Here is an 18,139-nt window from a genome sequence, read left to right on the forward strand (position 1 = left end):
AAAATAATTTTGATATTTTTTTTGTCTTAAAGTCTCTAGATCAGGGGTAGCCAACCCTGCTCCTGGAGAGCTACCTTACAGCAGAGTTTAAATCTGACCCTAATAAAAGACACCCAGACCAGCTAATTAAGGTCTTCTGGATTACTTGAAAATTACAGGCAGGTGTGCTTGAGCAGGGTTCTCTTGACTCAGGGAATCAGAGGAAAAAATAATTTTGAATCTAACCCAGGAAGTTGTGAAAAGAGTTGCGTAAATGTTAAATAGATTGTTATAGCACCATCTAGGGTCAGATGAGGGTGTGTGCACCTGAGAAGTGGAGGAGTAGTGGGACCATCATGCCAAATTGGGTTTCGTAGGACCAATCCCTTTTAGGTCAGAAGAAGAAGATGAAAATCAGTGTAATTACAATAGGGTTCCAGCACCTTCAGTGCTAGGACTCCTAATTAAGTGTGCAGGGTAATGGGAAGCTGGTTTGCTGCTAGTCCAAGATGGCCAACCAGCTAATAACAACCTTTAACCAGCAAAAAAAAAACAGCTATTATGTTCCAAAACATCGCTACCAGCTTAAGAAAAGATTACTATCCATATCCTAACAAAATAGCTGCTTTTGAGGAAGAATAGAAAGTCATGACAAGCTTGTAGAAGCTTGAAAATACAAGTCTTTTGGCCTTGTCTCTCCCAGGTATTCCTTTGGATTGGAAATGATGCAAATGAAGTGGAACGTAGTGAATCTGTTATGACCTGCCAGGAATACCTGCGGACACATCCTGGATCTCGAGACCCTGACACCCCTATAATGCTGGTGCGGCAGGGCTTTGAACCCCCCACCTTTTCTGGCTGGTTCACTGCCTGGGACTCTACAAAATGGAGTGTAAGTTTGATTACACCTTCGTTTAAAATCTAATAATTAAAGGACTTGTTATGCCTTACTTGGAAATCAAAAGAAAAACTCTGAATCATAAGAACCATTTGTTCATGAATGTGCAAAGAGGAACTATGGCGGATGTCAAGATGTTTCGTGAATTTGGTATACATCCATATATACACCGACCAGCCACAACATTAAAACCATCAGCCTATTATTGTGTAGGACCCCCTCATACCGCCAACAGCACTGACCTGCATCTCAAAATAGCATTGTGTGATGCTATACTTCTCACCACAATTGTACAGAGTGGTTATCTGAGTTACCGTAGACCTTGTCAGTTCAAACCAGTCTGGCCATTTTCTGTTGACCTCTCTCATCAACAAGGCTTGCATGAACTGCCGCTCATTGGATGTGTTTTTGGCACCATTCTGAGTAAATTCTAGAGACTGTTGTGTGTGAAAATCCCAGGAGATCAGCAGTTACAGAAATATTAATTCCAGGCCATCTGGCACCAATAATCATGCCATGGTCCAAATCACTGAGATCACATTTTTTCCCCATTCTGATGGTTGATGTGAACATTAAATGAAGCTACTGACCCGTATCTGCATGATTTTATGCGTGGCACTGCTGCCACACGATTGGCTGATTAGATAATCGCATGGATTTCTGTAACTGCTGATCTCCTGGGATTTTCACGCACAACAGTCTCTAGAGTTTACTCAGAATGGTGCCAAAACAAATAAAACATCTAATGAGGGGCAGTTCTGCAGATGGAAATGCCATGTTGATGAGTGTGGTCAACAGAGAATGGCCAAACTGGTTCGATCTGACAAAGTCTATGGTAACTCAGATAACCGCTCTGTAAAATTGTGGCGAGAAGAATAGCATCTCAGAATGCTATCCGGAGATGCGGGTTGGTACTGTTTTTGTGGCACGAGGGGGACCTACACAATATTAGGCAGTTGGTTTTAATGTTGTGGCTGATCGTGTATTTATGATACTTTTATGGTGCTTTTGCATCCTTTTTAATGCTTGAATGCTCCTGTCTATACATTGTAATTGCATGTAAAAGAGTAAATAGTGAGTAAATTAGTACATTTTTGGGTGAACTATCCCTTAAGGATCTTTCTCCTCATATTAACAAGCTCATTGACTCACTCTAACACTACTTTTATTTTTGTCCCAGGGAGGCAAAACCTACGAGCAGTTGAAGGAAGAATTAGGAGAGGTTACATTGCCAACTAAAGTTGAATCGGTATGATGTACTGCTTGCATACAACATAAACTTTTCCATCAACATTTTCCTGATTATTTCTTGATTTGCATTCAAATATAATTTCAGGGATCTGGTGGCATAGAGAGTCAGACTGTCTCAGAATATCCACCAGAAATGCTGCTTTACAAACAGACTGGAGAACTACCTGAGAAAGTGGACCCAGCTAACAGAGAGGTTAGTAAAGCTTTTGGGCCCTTTATTTTGGCAATTTCTTCTTTTTTTAGGGGCCTGAGCAGACAGTCAAGCAACACTAGGTGGATTAGGGGCCCGAGCTGACATTCAAGCAACATTAGGTGGTGCTAAAATAAACAAATTTGCACTTTTATTAAAAAACTCAGGAACCTTATGCACTGCAATTAAGATTATGTGTTTGCTCGCTCTGAATCCTACTGCTGAATCTTGAGGTTAAATAATTTTTAATTTCCACCATGGAAAACTGACATATCTAATTATCCAATTCCCACAAAATTTGCCATGTACAATTGCCAAAACTTACGATTCGTTTATTCATTTCAAGGATATGAGCCAGTCAAATTTTCAAGCCTGCCCATATTGACTATGTGAGCTATATCCTGAATTCAGTGTTAAATGTAATTGCAACTTGGTGCACATAGAAACTAGGACATTCTGAGGACAGATGCTAAATTTATCAACTTTCAGTCCTAGGGGCCACAACAACAAATAAAAAATACTCTTTGATCAAAGAGGTTGAAACTTGGTACACTTTTTCCTTTTCTAACAAAATTTTTATCAGCCTACTATTTAAATTACTATTCAAACACTATTATACTGTATAATGTACTACCACAACAAAAAAACAAAAAACATTCCCACCATTATTGTCCAGAAAGGAATGAGACAGTTTATTGAACACACGTTGACCTTTTGTGACAACATGCCCCAATTAACTTTGTACTCCAATTAATATTTCTCACTGTATGTTTATTTTTGAAAGTCAATTTTTTTATAGCCACATAACATAAAATACTCTAAATTAGGGCTGTCAATCAATTAAACTTTTTAATCGAATTAATTACACGGTGTCCCGATTAATTAATCGTGATTAATCGCATATACAAATATTTGCTGAGAAAGCCCCTCATATAACAATAACTCAATATATAATGACTATACATATTTATATCAATATATAATTATACATAGTTATCTTTAAATATTTAAAAATTATATATATATACATATATGTCCGTCAATTTACAACTACGTTAGACGTCTCGGGTGTGTTGCGTCATAAACATAAAATGTTTAGGTCACTGTATCAAGTTAAATATAGTTTAATACTCAATCTTTAAACACATCTTGAGATTCCTCAGAGCGCATTTGCGCTCCTTCGAGACGCAAGAACGCAACGCATGTTTCTGTTGTTCTGCCTACTGAAGTGTTTTCTTTACTGTATAAATTGCGCATTGTTCATACATCTGAAAGTTTACTTACTGCCCTCTGGAGTAAACAGGTGGTACTGCAAGCTTGCATTTCTCAGGAATCTTCCTTATTATGGTCCGTGGGCATGCGATTAATCATGTTAATTCTTTTAACGCGTTATTTTTTGTCAAATTAATCGCACTGAATTAACGCATTCAATCGACAGCCCTACTCTAAATACAAAATATCTACTGTACATTTGCACCATTATTGCTCAGGAAAAAAAAAGATACAGTTCATTGAACGTACACTGACCCTTTGGCCACATTATGTGATAAGTTGTCACAAAAGAACCTGTAATTCCCCTTTTGTCGCTCACTCGACATTGTGTCAATGAAGTGACTCTAGGGGTCGATCTTCAGATCTTTAAGAAAAGGCCGATGAGAATTGGAGAGTTGAATTTGCATGCCCCCATACGGGTATAAAAGGGAGGCCAACAGGCAAGTTCATTCAGATTTTTTCATCGGAGTAGAGCGGTCGCACTACAGCAAGCTGAAGTCGTCTGCTCACTCACCGTCTCTCTCAAGAGCGTTGCTGTTGGATCTATGCAGACTACACCCCTGGGCGCTTCGACAGAGCTAATTTTCCTCTAAAAGATTTGTGCACAGTGACGTTGAACGTTTTTTTAAAGACATGTCTTTTTAAAAATGCTGTTCCGTCTCTGTGCAGTTCCTGGATGTGGTCATTACCTCTCTGTCTCTGACGTCACGAACACTGCCTCACATGCCTGGGCCAATGTCACGCTGAGGAAGCTTTCATGGATGGTTCATGTTCTCACTTCGAGAACATGACCATGGCCACTTTAAGAGCGTGGCTCTCCTTCTTCTGAGGGTGCGCCTCTTCAGCCGTCCCCCTTCCCGGCCCTCCTACAAACAGGTACAACGACGATGTGGTTGACACTGGAGACGTTTTGCGGGCTTCACTGGGTCCCGCTGGTTAATCCCCTGCAGGCCGCCTACCCCGCAGCACACTCGCTGGCAACCCAAACACAACCGGCTCTGCCCCAGCTCGAGCCTACTACTCGCCTGCGGCGTAGAGCCCCCCGCTTCTCAGACAGCCACCCAAACCCCTTAGAGGTCTCACAAGCATCGCTGAGACAGGCCACCTGAGGAAGGAGATGACTGCAGGGACCCAGGAGCATGGGTTGTGGTACCCACATTGTCAAGAAAAGAGCAGTTTCGAGCAATTACAGCCTCGGCATCACGAAAGCGCCCCCCACACACACACACACCTTCTCATACCCTGCTACACCACACAAACAACATTCGAGTTTCACCAGAGGCCCTCCTCCTCAATCGCCGACCAGCCTTGTGCCGGATGCACAAAGCAAGGTAAGTGCTTGGAGGGTCTCCTCAGTGCTCCCGCCTCCACCACGCGGCTCTCCCTGCTTCACCCCGCTATGAGGCCCCACCCCCATCGGATGCGATCCTTCCCTTAGAGCCCCTTGCCCGGAGTTTGGGGGCATGGTAATCGCTTCCCAAACTGTTGCGCTGGCTGGCCAGAACCGTCCGACTTGACTATATGATTCAATTCGCCAGGCGCCCGCCCCAGTTCCACAGCATTCTCTTCATGTCAGTGAAGAATGAGAGTGCCGCCGTTCTACATGCGGAGATCGCTGTCCTTCTACAGAAGGATGCAATAAAGTCTGTCCCTCCAGCCGAGATGAAGAGCGTCTTTTACAGCCTTTACTTCATTGTTCCGACAGCACAGTCTGATGCCCATGCTCCTTTGGCACGCAACAGCTTGCTTACACCGGCATCAGCAGATCACGTAACATGTATATGAGCCAGTGTAAGTGCCGTTATTTAACGGGACCCCTAGTGTCACTACAATCGACACAATGTTGAGTTAGTGACAGACGGGGAACATCTAGGTTACTATTGTAACCCCTGTTCCCTGATGGAGGGAACGAGACCTTGTGTCCCCCTTTCCACAACACTGTACCAAGCCACTGTAATGGCTGAAACGTATTCTCGGCTCCTCAGTGCAGGACCTGACTGAACAGATGCACTATTCTCTGCCTTTACACACATATGTCGGGGGGAGTAGCATGCAAATTCAACTAGCCATTTCTCATTGGACTTTTCTCAAGGATCTGAAGGGGTTTTGGGCTCTCAAAATCAACCCCTTGTGTCAATTCATCAGCACAAAGTCTCGTTCCCTCCATCAGGGAAAGGAGGTTGCGAAAGTAACCGAGACGTTAATGGTGTAGGTTTCATGTGCACTGCAACTACCATCAAATCAAAACAAATTCTAGTTCCTCTCTTTAAATCTACGTCTGTATTCAACAGAATATTACAGGCTTTTCATCTCAATTTTAAAATAAAAGAATTATGAAGCAAAAAAAAAGATTCACAAAACCAACAAAAATGTGTTATGATGATTTATTACATTTTTGACATTTTAAAACACGTGACAACGTATCCAAATTAAAAAGTAACAACTCTGCCCTAACATGATATTTATGAAAGTACTATTCAAAGATTCTTTAAAACTATTCCTACTTTATTATTCTGTTATATAGTTTACCCTTGCCTGAATGTATGCAAGTGTGATTTTAATGTGTTCACCAACAGCTATTACAAAAATATGATGATATTATAATTTAAGTTTGCAGGACAGAATTCACAAAAAATATTATAATTTAAGAATTTTTTTATCTAGATATTTGAAACCAACATAGATAATCACTACTAGAGAAAACAAATTTGTGTGATTAGACGTTTGACACAAAACCTTAGTTACTGAGTTATAACTTATATGTTGAAAAATATGTTTGGTGTTTGTGAGTTGCTTATTGGTGTTACATTTTCTGTCTCCCTTTTCTGGTATTCTAGAAATATCTCTCTGATGAAGCTTTCGAGGCAATACTTGGAATGTCCAAAGAAGAGTTTAACAGTTTACCTCCATGGAAAAAGACAAACATTAAGAAGGCAACAGGATTGTTTTGAAACTGATGTATATTTATTTGTTTCTGGTAGTATGGAGAAGGGGATTTCTCATTAAGATTTTGAACTTCGGATTTCAAGATACTGTGTTTCGGGAGCAGCAAATTATAAATGTAGTAAACCAGAACGTTTACTTAGACATAATAATGCTTATTATACTTCAAAATATGAGGATCACCTTGAGAGGGATCCGATTCTTAAAATAAAAAGACAGCTTTATATATTTCAGATAAAAATACCCATTATACTGTAAGAGAAAAATAATAAGCTTGATATTTTAAAGACAACACACTGTTTGCAAAATAATAATACATTTTTATATTGTCATTTTACTACAGCCAAAAGAAATAATCTATATATTTACTTATTTAATTATACATTTACTTGTATTAAATTGACAGCATATATTTTTTCTAACCACTATTAAAGTTATATTAGTTGTACTGCATAAAAAAAAAAAAAAAAAAAAAGTTTCAGTTAAATCAAAATATATTTGTGAACTTTAGAAAGCCAAACTGGACAATATAATTTTTTTCTTCAGTTGTGTGTAATTATATGTATTCTTTGCTTTAACACCAGCTATATTTTGGGTAGAATAATGGCATTGTTACTTTAACAATTTATCTTATAAAGGAAACTTTATTCAACACATAATCATCTCAGTTTTTCCAATGTTTTATTTGTCACTTGCTATTTAAGTCAAATAACAAACAAAAGATGAATGGCACTGTGTATGATGGCAGAAAGAAATTTGAACCGAAATTTTAATTAATTTGAATAGATTGACTCATGCTCTCTAAAAAAATTCTTACATTTAGTCCTCATGTAATTTAAAAATATATATTCATAATGATTATTTCTTCTTTTTAAACCTCAAATGTGGACAGTGACCATTGTATTCCAGAAAGCAGGAGTTAGCAACTAAACTGAATGAGCTGTTAACCCTCTGGGGTCTGAGGGTGTTTTGGGCCCTGGTGAAGTTTTGGCATGCCTTGACATTTGTGCTTTTTTCAGTTGCTTAAAAACATCTTAAAATTTAAGTCATTGAAATAAGGCCATATAACACACAATTAATAATTTGCCTCAACTTTTGGTTTTTATCTTTCAGAGAATGTAAGTAACCATAATAATTTACTCTATGAACCTAATCTGCTCCCAAGTAAAATGTTATTAAGTTTCAGAGGTTTACAGTACATACATACCCTTTTGATAATGACACAGTGGGCGTGGAAGCTTAGATTACTCATATTATAATTATTTTATAATATTATAATTTTTAAGCAATATTATGATATGCAGCAATCTTTACCTCACAAAACATTTGCCCAGCATTTCCAGTCTCACTGCAGATTTGCATTAAAAAATAAACAAATTGTTTGCAATGTACTGCGTATTTTTAATGGTATGTTTTTTCTAACATAATATTGTTAACGTAGTACACATTGGAAAGGCCTCCACACTCATCACTGTAAAGAGAGGGCTTTATGCATTTATATTTAACACTACTTATAAATTATTTTATTTATATAGCCAATTGCTAAAAGTCAAATTTGTGCGTACAGTTATGATACAGTGCATAATTTTCGGTAAGGCTCAGCAAGTCTATTCTGCTCTCAATATAGCTGAAAGACAGGATTATGAAATGGTGAAAGAGGCCATTCTTAAATCCTATTAATTGGTGCCGAAACATTCTGGGCAGACTCCTGTAGACTGGCAACGTGAATTAACTCTACATTGTACACGTTGGTGTGAAGCATACAACATTACCACCTTTGACGAGCTATTTAAAAACATAGTCCCTCCCATTACGAAACAAAATATACATACAATGAACAAGGCCATTATGGCTGACGAATATGAATCAGTCCATCACACTCCAACAAGTCAATCGAGAGCAGAAGAGTGCTGCCACCCAGGTTATTTCTCCGGGTGTGCTGCCCTCTTCTCCTCCCTCATTTAAAGTAAACATCCGTGATCAAGGTAAGCCTGACCTCACTTTGGTCTGTCACTAGGCACTGGAAAGTAGACTTCTCATTGTTAAAGGGGAAAGAAAAAACACCAAGAACGAATACGAAGCCCATATCTTTGGCTGCTCCGGTTCAAACTTGCGTGTTGGTGGTACATGATCAGACTCCAATAAACCAGCAGCAAGAGAAGGAAAATCCATTGTCTGATAAAGTTTCAGATTTTTCACCTTTTATTTCCAAGGTATTAGTATCTCTCATAGACAGTAGCCAAAAGAGACTGGTAAAAATTCTACATGATACAGGCACAGCTGAATCTTTCTCGCAAGACTACATAGAAGGGCAGGACAATAAATACACAGAACAGAACAGATCAATAGATACATAGGACACTTAATACACAGGGCAATAAATACAAAGAAAATGAGCTGTAGAATGTAAACTATTTTGTAGAGTAGCAGCAATATGTATAGCATAATCATATGTATAACTTCTAGGTTACGTTTGTAACCTCCATTCCCCGATGGAGGGAACGAGACGTTGTGTCGGAGAAGCAACACTAGGGGTCTCTCTTGAGCACTGAAATATGCCTCTGACTTATGAAAAAAGGCCAATGTGAAGTTGGCAGACAGTATTTGCATACATAAATACGGTGAGTTCATTCAGGATTTTTCTGAGGAGCCGGAAATGATCCGGCCACAACAGTGGCTTGGCTCAGCGACGTGGCGGGGAGGATACAACGTCTCGTTCCCTCCATCGGGGAACGGAGGTTACATACGTAACCTAGACGTTCCCCTTCTGTCGCTCTCTTGACGTTGTGTCGGAGAAGCGACACTAGGGGTCCCACTTAAATCATGCCATGCGCTGAGCCGTGTACGTGAACTGCTGATACAGAAGCGATCAGGTATTCTCACATGCAAACGCGACCAGCTGCACGTACCCTTCCCCAATGCCCCCATAAAGTCATCAGAATCCTTCTGTTTAGCCTGATGAGGGGAACACGGTGATGCTTGCCAACCTGGGAACGGGCCAAGCCTGGCTGGGCCTCTTTTCTCTCTATGTTTCTCGCATAGAGTAATCACGGCCGGGGCCCTTACATGCATCAAGGGAATATTCTTTCATGGGGAAAATACCCTGCGGAGACCACACCTACCGTGCAGGGGAGGTAAAGGTGGCGAATACATCACATGGCCGCTTAGGTCCTATGTGGAAAAAATTACGCAGTGGTACATCCAGCCTCAAAGAGGGGGGAGTTGCTACAGCATGGCGACTGAGGCAGCTGGGACTGCCTACGGGAGACACGGGAGTCCACTCGCAAGGGGACAGTACCGCAGAAAATACACACAGGGGGAGTCCGCGTAGGAGTACTTGACCTGTGGAGCACCTATTCCAGTACAGGGTAGATTAAGTACCCATAGTGGATTGGGTCGGCGAGTTCCTCCGCTGAACTGCGGACCCATGAGGGCTAGGGAGGAATCATCCAGGGATTCGAGAGATGGGATCTCCTGGGAGAAACAGGCGAACGGTTTTACCTCGGCTGAGGGAAAGGGCACTAGGCGCAAGCGATTCACCCGGCCAGTTCGTCAGCTTGTTACCGAGTTACTCGGATCTGAGAGAACACGGGACGATACCGACTCAACCCGGAGATTGTAAAATCTCGTGTAGGTATTAGGTGTTGCCCACCCTGCTGCTCTACAAATATCTGCCAGGGAGGTGCCCCTGGCCAGTGCCCATGAGGACGCAACACTTCTGGTTGAGTGTGCTCGAACCTGCAAGGGGGGGGGCACGGCCTGGGTGTGATAAGCCAATGAAATGGCATCGACAACCCAGTGGGCGAGCCTCTGTTTGGAGACAGCGTTCCCTTTCTGCTGTCCCTCGAAGCAGACAAAGAGCTGCTCAGAACATCTAGAGCTCTGTGTATGGTCCAAATAGGTACACAAAGCACATACCGGACACAGCAAACGAAAGGGCTGGGTCTGCCTCCTCCCGGGGCAACACTTGCAGGCTCACTACCTGATCTCTGAAGGGCGTGGTAGGAACCTTGGGCACGTAGCCCGGTCGCGGTCTTAGGATAACATATGTGTCTGCCGGACCGAACTCCAGGCAACTATCGCTGACAGAGAACGCTTGAAGGTCCCCAACCCTCTTGATGGAGGCAAGCGCAATCAGCAGGGCTGTTTTGAGAGAGAGGGCCCTGAGTCCAGCTGAATCGAGTGGCTTGAAGGGGGGTCTCTGGAGGCTCTTGAGGACCACTGAGAGATCCCAGGAGGGCAACAGGCTTGGCCTGGAGGGATTTAACCTCCGGGCGCCTCTTAGGAACCTGATAAATAAGTCGTGCTTACCCAGAGACTTGCCGTCTACTGCATCGTAGTGAGCCACAATGGCGGCGACATACACCTTAAGGGTGGAAGGGGACAGCCTCCCCTCCAACCTCTCCTGGAGAAATAAAAGCACTGACCTAACTGCGTACATCTGTGGGTCTTCAGCCCGGGAAGAACACCAATTTGTGAACAGGCGCCACTTTAGGGCGTAAAGATGCCTGGTAGAAGGGGCTCTGGCTTGGTTGATCGTGTCTACGACAGTAGGTGGTAGACCAGCTAGATCTTCCACGTCTCTTCCAAAGGCCAGATGTGGAGGTCTGGGTGCGGATGCCAGAGCGTGCCCCGTCCCTGAGAAAGTAGGTCCTTCCTCAGGGGAATTCGCCAGGGAGGGGCTGTCGCGAGAAGCATAAGATCCGAGAACCAAGTCCGCCAGTATGGGGCCACTAAGGTGACTTGCTCCTTGTGCTCCCTGACCTTGCACAGCACCTGTGCAAGAAGGCTCACTGGGTGGAATGCGTACTTGTGCAGCCCCGTGGGCCAGCTGTGTGCCAGTGCATCTGCCCCGAGGGGAGCCTCTGTTCGGGCGTACCAGAGCGGGTAGTGGGAGGTTTCTCGGGAGGCAAACAGGTCTACCTGGGCCTTGCCGACCCGTTCCCAAATCAGCTGGACCGACTGGGGGTGAAGCCTCTACTCTCCACTGGGCAAGCGTTGTTGTGACAGCGCGATCGCTATCACATTGAGGTTGCCGGGGATGTGAGTGGCACGCAGTGACTTGAGTCGCTGCTGACTACAAAGGAGGAGATGGCGGGCGAGTCGTGACATGTGGTGGGAGCGCACTCTGCCGTGGCGATTTATGTATGCTATCACTGCGGTGCTGTCTGACCTGACTAGGACATGTTTGTCCCGAACTAAGGGGAGAAACTTCCTCATGGCAAAGAAAACAGTCAGCAACTCTAGGCAATTGATGTGCCAGTGCAGCGGAGCCCCTTTCCAATGGCCCGCAGCTGCGTGCCCATTGCACACGGCGCCCCAACCAGATCCGGTCGTGACCAGGACACGTCGGGACACCTGCTGCAAGGTTACTCCTGCCCGTAAAAAGCAGAGGTCTGTCCAGGGTTTGAATGTCTGGCCTCAGGAAGTGGTGAAGTTGTCTTATATGCATCAACCCCAGCAGCGCGACCGCAGCGGAGGATGCCATATACCCCAGGAGCCTTTGGAAAGGTTTTAAAGGGACCATTGCACCTGGCTTGAAGGAAGTGAGGCATATCTCACTGACTGAGCACGCTCGTTGGGGGCCAGCAGCGACCTCATCCACTTTGAGCTCTAGAGGATAGGCAGGCTGGCTGTAAGGCGAGCCGCTGTTGCCTCGAGCACGGACGGGAGTCAACGAGCGTACTGGGGGGCGGGTGGTCCGAGGGGGAGTACACGGCGGAGCTGCACCCGCTGACATCCCCAGATCGCCTCCAGCGTCAGCTGCATCGTCCTCAATCCCGTGGGAAGAAGGAGCTATGTGGGGGGTGGCTGGAGTGGCTTGCTTTCTGTTGAAGCAAGCCGCGACCGCAACGTTGCCATGGTACGTCACAGACATTGTAGATGGTAGATCTGTTCGCCTCCCAAGAAACCTCCCACTGCCTGCTCTGGTATGCCTGAATGGAGGCTCCCCTCGCTCCCCACAGGTGCTGTGCAAGGTCAGGGAGGACGGGGAACAAGTCATTCTAGTGGCTCCCTTTTGGCCCACTCGGACTGTTTTCTCGGATCTCGTACTCCTCGCGACTGCCCCTCCCTTGTAAATCCCCCTGAGGAAGGACCTTCTTTCTCAGGGACGGAGCATGCTCTGGCATCTCAACCTTTGGGTAAGCACAACTTAGTAATCAGGTTCCTAAGAGGAAAAAACCCTCCCGGCCGAGCCTATTCCCCTCCTGGGATCTCTCAGTGGTCGTCTTGGGCCTTCAGAAACCCCCTTCGAGCCGTTAGAATCAGTCGGACTCAGGGCTCTCTCCTTGAAGATGGCCCTCCTGATCGCGCTCGCTTCCATCAAAAGGGTCGGGGCATTCTCTGTCAGCAACACCTGCCTGGAGTTCGGTCCGGCAGACACTCATGTGATCCTAATACCGTGACTGGGCTACATGCCCAAGGTTCCCACCACTCCCTTCAGGGACCAGATAGTGAACCTGCAAGCGCTGCCCCGGGAGGAGGCAGACCCAGCCCCTTCGTTGCTGTGTCCGGTACGTGCTTTGCATATCTACTTGGAGCTTTAGATATTCTGAGCAGCTCTTTGTCTGCTTTGGTGGACAGCAGAAAGGGAACGCTGTCTCCAAACAGAGGCTTTCCCACTGGGTAGTGGACGCCATTATGTTGGCCTATTGCACCCAAGCCGTCCCCCCCCCCCTTGCGGGTCCGAGCACACTCAACAAGAAGTGTTGCGTCCTCATGGGCACTGGCCAGGGGCACCTCCCTAGCAGACATATGCAGAGCAGCGGGTTGGGCAGCACCCAATAAATTTGCGAGATTTTACAATCTCAAGGTTGAGTCGGTTTCGTCCCGTGTTTTCTCAGGTCTGAGCTGGTAGAACTCAGTACATCTCGTCACTTGATTTTAAAAGATCTTGCTTGAAATCTCATCCCTAAAATAATTGTGATATTATTTTCAATAAGCCATGAGTATAATATCACTCAAATAAGTGAATTAATCATAATTCCCTTATTAAAGCTAATTCCTACCAATAGAAATTGTGAGCAGATACAACGAGATGTTGTGTTACAATTTTAATAGTGGAGAATTTTAATCAGATAAATAATCAAATTAATTGTAATTTATATTTCTAATAATTGTTGTCGAACGTGACTAATTCTGTTATAAATTTCCCTACATAAAAATGTAGTAGAATGCGGACAGTTCAATTTAATTCCTAATACACATACTGTTCCTGCAGAGCGATGTGCAGTTAGTCTGGCTAGTTGAATGGCTACATCCAGAGTGCCATGAGCCATGTTTCCATAAAAATGAGAACACACCTGGGTAGTTTGTTGTAGTGTAAGTCAATTTTATTGTTGAGGGAGTGACAATTCGAGAGGAGAATAGATTTTAGAGCCGGGCGGATAGGGTTATCTTTTAGACTAGCATGGACATCGGCTTGCTTACACCATTTCCGCTGCCCTCTATCCCAGCCAGCAGCATCTGGCAATGCCGTGGTCCAAGGGCCTGGTTCACGTAGCTGCCAGAGGTTGTGTAGCTCTTCCCGAAGTCCCATGCAAGATGTTGTTCAAGTTTATTTTGTTCATGATGATATTTTATAGAGAATAACTTTGTCCAACATTGTATTTTTTTTGTGTGTGAACCAAGATTAGAGATTGTGGTTCCCTTAAAATTTCATAGCTTGGTCATAGAGACCTCAAACATTCACATTATGAGACACCTTGGGGTAAATAAAACTTATGATTGCGTTCTGTGACATTTATACAGGCCTGGGTATGTGACGTTTCCAAGTTCATAAAAACTTGTCACATTCCCTGGTGGCCAAAATTTTGGAATAATGTACAGATTTAGCTGTTTCGTAAGGGAAATTGGTACTTTAATTCACAAAAGTGGCATTCAATTGATCACAAATTATAGTCAGGACATTACTGATGTAAAAAAACAGCAACATCACTATTTGAAAAAAATCTAGACAGGTCCCATTTACAGCAGCCATCACTCCAACACCATTATTTCAAACACAGTTAAAAGCTATTTGGTTTGTTAAATTGCTTAGCATTGTCTTAACATTGTGCAATAGACTGGCATGTCTTAAGGTCAATATTATGTCAAAAATAGCAAAAAAGAAACAGCTTTCTCTAGAAACTCATCAGCCAATCATTGTTTTGATGAAAATGAAAAAATTTAAAATGAAGGCTTTACAATGCTTGAAAGTGGTAAAATAAATTAAGATTTCATAAAAAGGTGTATACTACAATCTTCAATGACAAATGACAACTGGCTCTAGCAAGGACAAAGAGATGTGGAAGGCACAGATATAACTAAACAAGAGGATAAGTACATCAGAGTCTCTAGTTTGAGAAATAGACGCCTTGCCTTTCCTCAGCTGACAGCTTCATTGAATTCTACCCGCTCAACACCAGTTTCATGTACAACAGTAAAGAGAAGACTTAGTGGTTCAGGCCTTATGGGAAGAATTGCTAAGAAAAAGCCACTATTGAAACAGAAAATCAAAAAGAATAGGTTAGAGTTGGCAAAGAAACACAGACATTGGACAACAGGTCAATGGAAAAGAGTATTATAGATCTTTACCCCATTGAGCTATTGTGGGATCAGCTAGACTGCAAGGTGCATGAGAAGTACCCGACAAGACAGCCACAACTATGGCAAATGCAAAAGGAAGCGTGGGGTGAAATGTCACCTGAGTATCTGGTATAATGCCAAGGATCAGCAAAGCTGTCACTGATGCATGTGGAGGATTTTTTTATGAGAACTCTTTGAAGTAGTTGAAGTAGTTAAAAAAATTCTAATTGTAATAGTAATTTTTCACATTATTAATGTCCTGACTATACGTTGTGCTCAGCTGAATGTACCAATTTCATTCCATAAGTGCAAAATCTGTACATTATTCCAAACTTTTGGCCGCCAGTGTATGTCAATTGACAGGAAAACCAAATTAGAAACTAAAATCTGAACCGGTCCAACCTATCTCAGGCAAGTATAAACCATTTGAGTATCTTATACTAGACTGTGTGGGGTCTTTGCCCCGTGCAAAATCAGGAAGTTCATATTTACTGCCTATAACGTGTCAAACAACCCAGTATCTGGCCGCTTTTCCAGCCATAAAGGCCCTGACCCAGTTTATATCTACTTTTGGACTGTCAGAGGTACTACAAACCAATCAGGGTACAAACCTGGTTTTACGCCAGCTTAACATCAAACAATGTCAGGGAGATTTAGAGCAGTTCCATCAAACCCTGAAGTCCTTGCTCCATGCTTATTGTATTGAATTACTATGAGACTGGCATGAGGGACTGCCTTAATAAATGATGGCCACTAGGGAAGTGACACAGGAGAGAACAGGTAATAGTCTGAATGATTTGGTGTTTGGACATTCAGTATGTGGTGCCTTAGCAGTATTGAAAGACCATTGGACTGCTACAGACCCTCCATTTAATATTTCTGACTACATTAATGACTTTAAACATTGACTTTATGTTGCTGGACAATTGGCAAGTCAATGTTTAAGACGTTCTTAGGCTAAAATTAAAGAACTGTTTGATGGTCAAACAGAACAACATGTTTTTATAAAGGAGATCAAGTTCTCATGCTACTAACAGTATGGAATTCTCCATTTCATGCCAAGTTTGCAGGACCATATATTGTAGTGTTTAAAATATTTGATGTAAACTACATTATTGCAACTCTCTCTCTTTCCTAGCGTCCGCTTCATGAAAGTCTGCATATATATTTGATTTGGCATAAGTTTTATGCTGGATGCCCTGCCTGACGCAACTCCCAGTGGCTGGGGGACTCTCACTCACAAACAATTTAGTCTCTAAATCATTTTGGACTTGTGGGGGAAACCAGAGCACCCAGAGGAAACCCATGCAAACATGGGGATAATATGCAAACTCCACACAGAAAAGCCCTAGTTGAGCCGGGACTTAAACCCAGGACCTTCTTGCTGTGAGGTGACATTGTTAACCACTGAGCCACCATGCCGCCCAAACTACATTATTGCATCTCCTGAAAGAAAAAATGCCACCCAGTTCTGTCATGTAACTTTGCTCAATGATACTTTCCGGACGTGGAAAGGATGGAGCCGGTTAATTTGATAACTTCCACTGGATTGGGTGCACAAACAAAGGCTACTTCTACTAGCTCGGATGCTGCATTGCATACAGTAAAGGAACCTGATGACTCAATATTACGGCCTAGGTTAAGAAATTCTGAGCTGTTAGGTAAATTACCTTATAAAAGACTATCTAACATTGTTTTCATATGTCCCATCTCAAACACATCTAATACAACACGTTATTGACATCGGAGAGGCAGCTCCTATTAGTGAGCAGTTTTTTTCATGTGTCTCCAGAGTAGAGCCCGAAGCCATTTGTTTTGAGAATAATGGCTGGCTGATGAAGTTATTGGCTGGCTAGCCGGCTCAGCCAAAACCTAAATGGCTGCTGCAGCCGCCAAACTTTTCATAGCTGCAAATGGCTGAAGCTGCCACTTCATGTCTACAGATGTCTATGTTCAGTGGTGGACAGTAACGAAGTAAATGTAATTTGTTACTGTACTTAAGTAGCTTTTTTGTGTATCTGTACTTTACTGAAGTATTTAAATTTGGGGAGACTTTTACTTTAACTCCACTACATTTCAAAGTCAAATATCTTTTTACTCTACTACATTTTCAAAATCAGTCGTTCCTTTTTATTTATGAGTGGATAAAAATGTAACTGGTCAAACGAGCCACCAATCACAGTACAGCGCGCGCGCTTTGTCTTGAACTTGCCTTGGCGGCATCTGCTAAGCGCGAACCAGGGGTGCGTTTCCCAAAAGCATCGTTAGCCAACTATGGTAGCAAGTTCCGTCGTTATCATCATAGTTCAACGAGTCGGTGTTTCCCGAAACCATCGTTCCAACGAACATTCGCAAACAGCATCGCAGAGTTGTGTGGTTGGAACGACAGCTCTCGACCTGTGGTTAGAAGCAGAGTTTCTTGTTATTATAACATGTGGGCTTAATAAATTATTATCTTGAGCCAAATAAGCAAGATGACATTCAGTACAATCAGTATCTTTTATTTAGAAGACATACAAATGTCCTTTATGTCTTTTAGTTTGTCAATAGATTTAAAGCACCGTTTTTGAAGAGTGCGCATGTGTGAACGTGCTCTAGTGCATAAGAACGAGCCTATGATTGAATCTGGAAATAAAGCAAATAACTGAGAAAAATATGAGAGAGTCCTCAGATGACATGTCTGTAATTTATAGCAAAACATCTAGCATTAATTCGATCATTAATTCGAACAGATTCATTAAAAGTAGTTTTTAATCCACCACATGTGTGACATCATTAACCAACGTGGTTGAACAACCAATTTGTGACAATACGGTTTTGGGAAACAGTCGTGACTAGCAAGTTGATTTCTTCAACAGTGCATCGTACTACGGTAGTGGAGCAGCAAGTTACGTTGTTGTACGGAAACGCACCCCAGAGCCATTAAATATGAGAGTTGCTAACATAGACGGTTCGCGACAGTGATCTCGCCGCCCAGCGTCACGTGATTCGTGTAGCTCTCAATAGTTCCAAACAAATTGCGTTGCCAATGATTTTAA

General features: G+C 43.0%; 1 protein-coding gene across 2 annotated transcripts in view; it reads left to right on the plus strand.

Moving 5' to 3' along the window:
• avil (advillin) overlaps positions 1 to 6,873 on the plus strand; it is a 348,730-nt gene extending 341,857 nt beyond the window's left edge. For both annotated transcript variants that reach the window (XM_052102059.1, XM_052102060.1), the window contains 4 exons: positions 683 to 871; positions 2,058 to 2,126; positions 2,214 to 2,321; positions 6,428 to 6,873. In XM_052102059.1, coding sequence (XP_051958019.1) covers positions 683 to 871; positions 2,058 to 2,126; positions 2,214 to 2,321; positions 6,428 to 6,541 — 480 coding nt within the window. In that variant the 3' untranslated portion in view covers positions 6,542 to 6,873. The remainder of the gene's footprint in view (positions 1 to 682; positions 872 to 2,057; positions 2,127 to 2,213; positions 2,322 to 6,427) is intronic.
• The last annotated feature ends 11,266 nt before the right edge of the window (positions 6,874 to 18,139 follow it).

Source organism: Xyrauchen texanus, chromosome 32, assembly GCF_025860055.1.
Source record: "Xyrauchen texanus isolate HMW12.3.18 chromosome 32, RBS_HiC_50CHRs, whole genome shotgun sequence".
NCBI classification, from domain to species: domain Eukaryota; kingdom Metazoa; phylum Chordata; class Actinopteri; order Cypriniformes; family Catostomidae; genus Xyrauchen; species Xyrauchen texanus.